This window comes from Oncorhynchus kisutch, linkage group LG21 (assembly GCF_002021735.2).
Source record: "Oncorhynchus kisutch isolate 150728-3 linkage group LG21, Okis_V2, whole genome shotgun sequence".
In the NCBI taxonomy this organism is placed as follows: domain Eukaryota; kingdom Metazoa; phylum Chordata; class Actinopteri; order Salmoniformes; family Salmonidae; genus Oncorhynchus; species Oncorhynchus kisutch.
The window spans coordinates 30,183,631-30,194,391 of record NC_034194.2 but is presented as its reverse complement, the minus strand read 5'-3'; the positions used below and the strand labels follow the sequence as shown (position 1 = coordinate 30,194,391).

Sequence of the window (10,761 nt, the reverse complement as noted above, 5' to 3'; positions counted from 1 at the left end):
GGACATGTGAGGTATAAAACATTGGTATTAGAAGACTATCTTGTGTCCGCTCCTGCTTTTCACCGCGGGGAGAACATTGTTGGTCATTCTGAAAATTGCACGGTCTCGAGCAAGACATTGTAACAGCGGGTTCTTGTAGCATTCCTCCCCTGCATGTGCGCTAGCTGACAGGGGTGTACCATAAATCTAGTCCCGTGTACAGCACCGTTAATATTTCTACTTGCGGACACTACACTGTCACACCAGACAGACAGACTGGCCGCGGCGACTGGGAACGTTCGATCACAAGGTAGGGTCGGTTGGGCAAGGGCACGAAGTACATTTGTACTGTTTCAATCATGTCTAGGCATTGTTCTGTAATGTAATCGTTGCTAACTAATACGTTTGAGAAAACTGTAACTTGCTACGTTATTTTCAGACTTACTAGGTGGTATAGTATTCCGTAATAACCAAGTAACGTTAGCTAGCTAGCTAATTTCAATAGCTAGAAATTGGAGTAACGTTAACTAGCTAACTAGCTGTTATGCTAAAACTGCAGCTAGCTACTGAAATATGATCCTAGCAGCAAGGACAATAACAATATATGAAATATGATCCTAGCAGCAAGGGCACAGAAACAGCTAGATTCTAGCAGAATAAGAGTAGAAAGAGTAGTCTACCCAGCCCATGTCCGACGTTTTCAGTGTCCTATATGGGTGGGAAGGAAATGCTATGATTGGCTGCAAGACTGGTTAATGTTTGCTAGCAAGTTGGCTACAACTGGCTAGATGTCCAAAAGTATTGCACCCCCTAGAACAGAACGAAGGAGTAGTAATAGGCATGAAGTAACCATATCATAATGCTGACATTTATTTTGGTGCATCCCAGGTTTCCTATCCATCTACTAACTACACTGATGTGGGTATAGTAGTCTGGGTGAGTGACAAGACCATTGAAAAGAAACAGACAATATGAGTAGTACCAAAAGGAAAGCAGAAGGGCACTCTAGGAACATGGGCAAACTACGAGCCATGAAGTCTGGAAGCTCCAGAACAGACTCAGAGAGAGACTCTGGCTTCTCAGGTTTGTCCTTCACATGGTTATTTCACTCTGTCTTCACTCCCACCCTTATCATCTTCTTTCTATTACACTTCCATTTATTGATTCCCAACTGTCTTCCCCCACCATATCATTGAAGTTGTCTTTATTTTCTGGTCCCGAAAACACCAAATCAATCTTCTCCCCCTTCCCCTGACAGATGCCAGCACCATAGACCCGACAGATTCTGAGGGCTCATCGCACTCGGTGTCCAAGAGAGAGGTTCAGCGCCCTGGATCAGTTTTGGGGGCACAGTCCTCACAGCTAGCTGTGGTGGGGGGGTCCTACTCCAACATGCCCCCCATGATCATCCAGCAGCCTCAGGTGGTCTTCCTACAACCTGTGGTCTCCCACTGCACCACCTCCAACCCCAAGGAGGCCTCCTCTAAACACCGGCGCCCAAAAAAGTTTCTTCCCATCCTCAGGTCCTACCCCAAGATTGCCCCTCACCCTGGGGACAGCTCGAGTTCCTCTGGGAGAGGAAGCTCTTGTTCGTCGGGGTCAGAGAGAAGCGGTTTGTCCTCCAGCCACCGGGAGCGCCATCACAGCCACAGAGACAAACAGCAGAAGCAGCAGTCTGGTAGTTCTAGCTCAGGTTCTTCTGGTTCCAGCACCCTCAGTTTCCCTCCTCCAACTAGCTCTCTGTCCCCCTCTCCCCAGCGCAGGCTCGCCCTCACCCTCTCCCTCACAGACTCCAGTGCCTGTAGCAGCCCTGCTAGACCCTCCCCCGCCGTCAGTAGATCAGAGTACACCCCCGCCCCGTCCTTGACCGTAACTCCTTCTCACACCCTCAACTTTGGGCACCCTGAGAAACTCAAGTCCCAGCCTCTTTCCCTCCCAAATCACGCCACCACAACTGGCGATGGAGATGACCACGACATCAAGCGTAAGCGCTTCTGCAACACGTACAACATCCTGTCCAAGTCTGGCCTGCTGGACATCACCCTAAGAACCAAGGACCTGCTCCGTCAGAACCGCAGGACCCAGGGAGACCTGGACCGGCTCAAGGAGCACACCAACCTCTTCCTGCAGGCCCTGCAGACCGGAGACACCAGCATCTGGCGCAAGCTGCAAACCAGCCTCCAGGAAGAAGAGAAAGAGACCGAAGAGAAAGGGAAGGGCAGTGGGCAGCAGAGCATCTTAAAGGCAGATACAGATTAGACCTGGACTAAGTAAAAGCAGGGTTTCATCTGTTAGATTGGGACTGAGTTGAGGTGGGGGAGGCTGGGACTTGGGCTGACTGAGGAAGCTGGACCGACAGTAATATGATCACACAAACAGACAGTTACTCTGACCATGTCTCCCTGCACTGCTGCCTGGTTCAGCTACCCTAAACAAGGCCAGGCAAACTCCCTCTACACACTAGCCTGCCTGCTTTACCCTAAACCAGGCCAGGCATATTCCTGGTAAACACTGTAGCCTGCCTGCCTTACCCCCCAAATCAGGCCAGGATGGATGGGAGGCTTCTGTATGATATGAAATCGCTCTATTCCCTATATAGTGCACTACCTTGACTCTATATAGTGCACTACTTTGATCCTATGTATAGCGTATGGGGAATAGGGTGGTGGACATTGCATTCTCTCTTTTCTGTTGTACCCAGCCTGGCTCGCCTTCTTCCTGTCAAACCACCTTCCTGCTTCTTAGAAGAAGTCTTGTTGTGCTCTGAGTATCTCTGAGATAAGCCCTAGGGGACTTTTTTACTGGAAGCTGAAATTGCCCACCACTTGACACTTATAGCCGTCATCGTGATGAGTAAAATAGGCCTATATTGAAGAAGGCTTGCATGGTATAGTTAGTAAGAGTGCTGGGTACCTGAATTAAACCCAACAAAACCACACGTTTTTCATGAAAATATATGGTGTTAATTTAGGCTCAAACAAATATGTTTAGTGATATGTTTTACAATACCCACTGGGCACACACTGGTTGAATCAAGGTTGTTTAAATTACGTGGAACCAATGTGGAGTAGGCGTTGAATTGACGTCTGTGCCCAGTGTGTAGCCACTTATACAGTAGGTTTCCACTGGAGCACGTGTAAGGGGAATGGAAAGCAAGCAGCACAGAATTATTTTTTTCCCTCGTGAATTCATGGACTAAAGACAGTGATTTACATAGACTCCTTTAGGACTCTAGTGAGGATACTGTTCATCAAAGCATTTTTTTTATACAACAAAGACTAATGAAAGTCCCTCAAATGGAAATGCTTTATCCAAAAGCAGAATTTTATTTAAAACATTTTATTGTATTTGCATTCAAATAATTAGCAGGTAGTTCCAAAGGAATTTCTATGGAGCGTTGCTTCTTTTCTCCAAGGCAGAAATGAAGATTAATTTGAGAACATCGAACCTGCATAGCTTATTTTTTTTGCAAAAGGGATGTTTTTTATTGATAGTTTCAATCGCTGTCCTTTTAGTCGATGTTCATTTAAGTATAAATATAAGCGTGTTTACTGTGCTGAACCAAGCGCTTATAACATATACTTCTCTTCATAAAATGAATGCCTTGAAATAAATATAAAATGGTGTGGGAAGTTACTCCCAAGTAAGACTACGTTGGCACTACGTTGGCACTACTTATCATAAGATTAAGTTATTTTTTTATCTGTTGTTATTTGTGTTTTGTAATAGATACACCAACATACAGTATCTCTCTCCAATGTTTGGTCATTCATGGCCTTATTTAGACAATTGATTATGTGGTGTCAAGGACAAAAACAAATTAGTTCTCTATACGATGATAGACTCTCAGACACACCTTAGTGCCACATCTTGACATTTTGTCCTGCAAAGCATCTTTAATGGTTTGTGTGCCTCAGAGTTGTTACAGATACAACGAATGTGATATCATTTGCTAATTTGCTAGATGTTATCTTGTGTAAATACTAGTAATAGGCCTCAGGTCAGCCATTTTAAAATGTGAGCTTCCTGAATTTGTCATCTTTAAGAACTGAATAAGACATGTGTTTGCTTGTTACCACCGTTTGAATAGGTGAAAAGTGTAAATGTTTGCTATTGTTGATTGGATACATATATTGAAACTTGACTCAAATTGGGAGTCTTGTATTTAAATGTTGGCAGCTTTTTTTGTATTATTTTACTCTGCCTTCTTATCGCAAAGACATCAATTAATTGTGATTGTATTTCTCAATGTTTCAGTAGCACATTGGTAATAGCTTGTGATTGATGACAAATGGTTCATAGCCCAATGTTTTTCTATTACTATTCTTCTTTAAATTATACAGTACCAGTCAAAAGTTTGGACACACCTACTCATTCAAGGGTTTTTCTCTATTTGACTATTTTCTACATTGTAGAATAATAGTGAAGACATTACAACTATGAAATAACACATTCAATCATGTAGTAACCAAAAAAGTGTTAAACAACAAAAATATTTTATATTTGAGATTCGTTAAAGTAGCCACACTTTGCCTTGATAACAGCTTTTTACAGTCTTGGCATTCTCTCAACCAGCTTCATGAGGTAGTCACCTGGAATGAATTTCAATGAACAGGTGTGCCTTGTTAAAAGTTCATTTGTAGAATTTCTTTCCTTTTTAATGTATTTGAGCCAATCAGTTTGTTTTGTGACATGGTATCGGTGTTATACAGAAGATATTTGGTAAAAGACCAAGTCCATATTATGGTAAGCAAAGAGAGTTCATTAGAGTTACCAATCTCAGAAATTGCAGCCTAAATAAATGCTTCACAGAGTTCAAGTAACAGACACATCTCAACATCAACTGTTCAGAGGAGACTGTGTGACTCAGGCCTTCATAGTTTAATTGCTGCAAAGAAACCACTACTAAAGGACACCAATAATAATGAGACTTGCTTGGGCCAAGAAACACCAGCAATGGACATTGGACCGGTGGAAATCTGTCCTTTGGTCGGATGAGTCCAAATTTGAGATTTTTGTTTCCTACCGCCGTGCCTTTGTGAGACCCAGATAGGTGACCAGATTATTTCTGCATGTGTGGTTCCCACCGTGAAGCATGGAGGAGGTGTGATGGTGTGGGGGTGCTTTGCTGGTGACACTTGATTTATTTAGAATTCAAGGCACACTCAACCAGCATGGCTACCACAGAATGTTGCAGCGATACGCCATCCCATCTGGTTTGAGCTTAGTGGGATTTGATTTTCAACAGGACAATGACTCAACACACCTCCAGGCTGTGTAAGGGCTATTTGACCAAGAAGGAGAGTTATGGAGTGCTGCATCAGATGACCTGGCCTCCACAATCACCCAACCTCAACCCAATTGAGATGGTTTGGGATGAGTTGAACCGCAGTGAAGGCAAAGCAGCCAACAAGTGCTCAGCATATGTGGGAACTCCTTCAAGACTGTTGGAAAAGCATTCCTCATGAAGCTGGTTGAGAGAATGCCAAGAGAGCAAAGCTGTCATCAAGGCAAAGGTTGGCTACTTTGAAGAATCTAAAATATATTTAGATTTGTTTAACACTTTTTTGGTTACTACATGATTCCATGTGTGTTCTTTCATAGTTTTGATGTCTTGACTATTTTCTACATTTTCTAGTGAAGATAAAGAAAAAACCCTTGAATGAGTGGCTGTGTCCAAACTTATAACTGGTACTATACATTTTCTAAAAGGATGGACCTTGAAAACACTCTTTTTGCAGCTAAACAAATCAGAGCATCCTTCAGTTTGAACGATGATCAGTAAATGCATTATCTGTGTTTGTGTTGCTGAAGATAACATTTTTGTACTTTTTTTAAGATACATTGCTTGCTTAATAAACTTTATTTCAAGGAACATGATCTCTGTCTGGTGATAATGAATCATGATAATATCTGAGTCAATATAGCTAATTGAGTAGAGAAAATGGATGAGATCCCAAGTGAACAGACAACTGACAGTAAAATAAAAACATACTAATAGTCCAGAGATGGGATGTGAATGTTCTTCCTCTCACTTCAAAGCAGGAGCGTAGGCAAGCATGTTGACAAGAGGTAAGAGTCCACATTTACATGTACATAAGAAAGCTATACTATTTTGTGGAAAGCGCATCAATGCACACCCAGCAGTATAGGGTATTGTGTGAAGATTTATGAGTAAAAAAATGTATGAAATACATTTTATAATAAAGCTGTAATGTTACAAAATGTGGAAAAAGTCAAGGGGTCGGAATACTTTCCGAATGCACTGTAATGTATGATAATGAATGGCATTCTCACAAACAATAGCAACATTGTTTCAATAATATATAGAACTTTCCTTGCAGCTCTGGTATATAAAGCTTTTTTGAGGCCTTGCTCACAATTCATTCTGTGGAAGCACAATGACCAAACGATATACTGTATGTGAGGCTCTTGATAATATCTTTGATCATGACACTGGTGAGGAGAGAGGTCAGTGAAGATGCATTAGAGGAGTGAAGACAGTGAGGAGTGAAGAGAGTGAAGATGCATTAGAGGAGGAAGTGTCAGAAGTTGAAGACAACACAGAATATGATTCAGACCAAGAGACAACCGATGTGAAACATTCCAGTGATGAGGAAGAGGGCCCTGCTGAGGATGTTGTTACATTCCAGTGATGAGGAAGAGGGCCCTGCTGAGGATGTTGTTACATTCCAGTGATGAGGAAGAGGGCCCTGCTGAGGATGTTGTTACATTCCAGTGATGAGGAAGAGGGCCCTGCTGAGGATGTTGTTACATTCCAGTGATGAGGAAGAGGGCCCTGCTGAGGATGTTGTTACAATCCAGTGATGAGGAAGAGGGCCCTGCTGAGGATGTTGTTACATTCCAGTGATGAGGAAGAGGGCCCTGCTGAGGATGTTGTTACATTCCAGTGATGAGGAAGAGGGCCCTGCTGAGGTTGTTACAGTCCAGTGATGAGGAAGAGGGCCCTGCTAAGGTTGTTGTTACATTCCAGTGATGAGGAAGAGGGCCCTGCTGAGGATGTTGTTACATTCCAGTGATGAGGAAGAGGGCCCTGCTGAGGATGTTGTTACATTCCGGTCAAATAATGGGAATTTGACCTGGTCTTCATCCACACCTGAGAGGAGAGGTCAGCTGCCGGCTGAAAACATCAGAATGACCCCAGGGCCAACGAAATACGCCATATCCCGGGTTGGTGACATAATCCTGCTTCGAACTGTTCCTGACAGAGTCAATCGAAACTATAGTGATAAACATGACCAACTTGGAGGGGAGACGCATTTACGAAGACAACTGGAAAGAGGTAGACCGGACAGACGTCCAAGTAGACACGGATCTCTTGATTTTGACTGGTGTGTACAGATCCAGAAACTAAACTAGAGTCTGGTCGGGCAATTTTTTGTGCCACTGTAAGAGGTGCAACTGGCTGCAGGGAAGTCAGGCGCAGGAGGGCAGACATGGGTAACAACTGGAGCGGTTTATTTAGGCAAAACAAACTGCACCCAGAAACAACAAAATACGGGTTGAAATAACCCGTCGCAAACCAGTTAGACATGCACAAACCACACACAGACATGGGGGGAACAGAGGGTATTATACACGTCAGGTAATGAGGGAATGTAAACCAGGTGTGTGGGAAAACAAGACCAAACAAATGGAAAATGACAGGTGGATCGGCGATGGCTAGAAGACCAGTGATGGCAACCGCCGAACGCTGCCCAAACAAGGAGAGGAACCGACTTCGGCGGAAGTCGTGATAGCCACTATGTTACTCCAGACATTTCACGTGTTGTCACAGGTGATTCGCTTCGACCACGCTTCGACCACAAGACCAGGCCGCCGTCAACAAGACAAGCTGGCAGGGATCAGAGAGGTTTGGCACAAGTGGGTACAGCGCCTGCCACTCACCTATAACCCAAGTCCAGACATCACAGTGGATGAGCGTCTGGTCACAATTAGGGGACGCTGCCCAATAATCTGTCTGTAAACAATTGTTAACTATAGTTTGTTAACAAGAAATTTGTGGAGTGGTTGAAAAACAAGTTTTAATGACTCCAACCTAAGTGTATATAAACTTCCGACTTCAACTGTACAAGAGCCAGAAGGCAGATGTACGGCCGCCAGAGACAGAAGACACAAAAAGTAGAGGTGCAATCTCTGTGCACCAAGAGATGTCAAAATTATGCTACATTATGCTTTTTTTTAAAACTCAAAATGAGGCCTACAGGCCATAAATAGCAAATAGAAGTTCACAACGTGTAATGTTCACAAGAACTTAAGTTGATAAAAAAGATCGAACAACATTAGGTGATAATATATGTATTATTAGGGATTTATAATCAGCTATAATGGGGCGGTCATTTTGGACTGGCAACACAGAATGAATTAACATGAAACCAAAATAACAGAAGGGTTCATGTTGTTTAGTAGGCCTGCTTTGTCTGTCCTTAATTATTACATTGCTGACGACGTCTGTCGTTATGTCTTGATCTAAGTCCATACTTCTTGCTATTATTATTTCTTATTGCTCACGCATGTATACCGAGTGACAGTTCATTGGAAAATAAAATTACAAATGTAGATCGTTTATTTTGATTGTACGAATGTTGAGGCATAAGTGTCGGGAAGATACATTTAGCTCCTCTCGAAAATGAAACAATATATGGGGCAAGCGAATTATCCTACCTTCATCTAAATCTGTGTCTGGAATAAATGCAGGCAGTATACCTAGCCATGAATTAGGCTATGTATTAGCCTATTTCGTTGATAATTTTCATCAGTTAGGGTCGTTTAACAATGTGTGTGAATGAGTGAAGGAACATAAAGATGTGTTCTGAGATGCACTCTGAGTGATAGAGCACCTTAGGTTTTGTCTTTACCCCCATTTAAAGCACACCTCCAGGTTTTCCGATTACGAGTATCAAGTATGATAAAACGAATATGAGTACCACGAGATCGGCACACCCCTATTTTGTAGTATCTTCCCTCTCGAGTAATGGTTGCTATAGGTAAACTACCCAGTTACAACATTCGTGCCTACTGTGCTGCAGTGTTTCCAGAAATGTGGTCATGTAGCATCAGGGTGTAGGAAGGAGCAGCCTAGATGTACCAGGTGTGTGGGGTTTCCATCTAGTGGAGACATGCCTGAAGGACTAGCTCAGTCAGTGTAGTAACTGTGGAGGAAATCATAAAGTGAGGTCGTCAGAGTTCCCGATAAAAGTGCCACAGGTGCATCTAGCTAAAGTCAGAATAGGACAGAGTGTTACTTATGCAGAGGCAGTGAGAAGTGTTGAGGGTGGAGTGGGAGGGAATGCTCCCTCTGTTGCCGTTACAAAAGGACCAACAGTGAATGTTACCATTACAACATGGGGACCCCATGAACTGTGCTTTGGTTTCTGGCCTTCATCACAACGGTTATAAATTGGGCTGCGAAAAAATGTACATTGCTTTAGAAGCAGCTGAACGAGACCCATCTGTGGAAGATTTACAGAAATGTTGGCAGAAGAAGTGCTGCCCTCCCAGGCCCAGGTCCTTGGGCAGAGGAGGGATACATTTATCTGATCTCTGTAATTGATCTGATTTTTGGTTAGTGGGATAGGGGTGGGTATTGTGGTCCGAAAATTATTAAACAGTTTTAAAAACAATTATTATAAATGCAACAGTTGGACAATGGATGAAGAACTTTTAGAATTAACATAACGGGGAGGGGCATGGCTGCAACCACCAAACACTTACTCTGTCTACCCTACCTGCACTCACCTGTGCTGTCTAGACTGCCTCATTAATTACTGTTGTTGTCACGTTGCCTTGCATAATTCAACAAGTGTGTCAATAGCTGGATTAAAAATCAACTGGCTTGGCCCTAGATTACATCTGTCTAAACATACTTTTGCGAGATCAGACATAATATCATATCACTATAATCCAAGTGTTCATTTAACAATCTAAAATAATGTTTGCTAACATGGGCTAATTGACTGACTATCAGTGACCTACATAACAAGAGAAAAACTGCTGATGTACAACCACATTTTGAAATGGCACCTTGTGTATTCTACTATTCTAACTCAAAACAGTAAGTTGAGACCCCGACTGAGTCCCCTCCAAATGTATTTTTATTTTATCCGAGGGCCTTCAAGCAGGCCTATAGCTGCCTATCCCTGTTATAGATTCAAGTATCCCACTGAGCTCATTTCAGCCATTACCCGGGTGTGTTTGACAGGTCACTACATTTTTCTGTGTAATGTTAACGGGAAACGGAACAGACACTAGCAAGAGTATGAAAGAGTCCCATGAGTAAAATGAAAGCAATCAATCCATTGAGATTTTGCAACCCTCAAACACAGGAAATAGATGGCTGAAAAAGACTCAGGTGGGCAGGGCAGGAGTCCAAATCACACATTTTCTGAGAGACATATTTTGTCTATCCAGGTGTCAGTGGAGACACTCTTTGTTCTCCAGAGTGGGAGATGACATTCAGTCTGCCATGTACCAATGTGGTTTATCCAGACCGCTCCTCAACTACATGGATCTATAAAATCGTACTTTTGATGAAGTTGGTCTACGGAGGGTGAAAAAGGAAGAACATAACAACAGAGCAGAGAGACTGAGTTTAGGGTCTGACTGTTCTCTACATGTTAAAATATCACATTTTCTTTCTCAGTCTTATCATGCACACCAGAGACAGATCTAAAGCCTGATGGACCAGCGACATTAAGATGATCTCTGCCTGCCTATTATGGACTTATTATGGAAACTGGAATTTTTTTGCATTTCTTCCGT

General features: G+C 42.8%; 1 protein-coding gene across 1 annotated transcript; it reads left to right on the top strand.

Annotated features, from left to right (window-relative positions):
- Window positions 1–5,859, top strand: LOC109878083 (CLOCK-interacting pacemaker). Its single transcript, XM_020470312.2, has 3 exons — window positions 1–289; window positions 868–1,062; window positions 1,238–5,859. Exons 2-3 carry the CDS (start codon window positions 951–953, stop codon window positions 2,236–2,238), a joined length of 1,113 nt encoding a protein of 370 aa, XP_020325901.1. The 5' UTR covers window positions 1–289; window positions 868–950; the 3' UTR covers window positions 2,239–5,859.
- Window positions 5,860–10,761: the final 4,902 nt, after the last annotated feature.

Coding starts and splice junctions, on each gene's coding strand:
- LOC109878083 (XM_020470312.2), top strand. CDS start 951: ATGAGTAGTACCAAAAGGAAAGCAGAAGGGCACTCTAGGAACATGGGC. Junction 1,063..1,237: donor GAGAGACTCTGGCTTCTCAG/GTTTGTCCTTCA, acceptor TTCCCCTGACAG/ATGCCAGCACCATAGACCCG.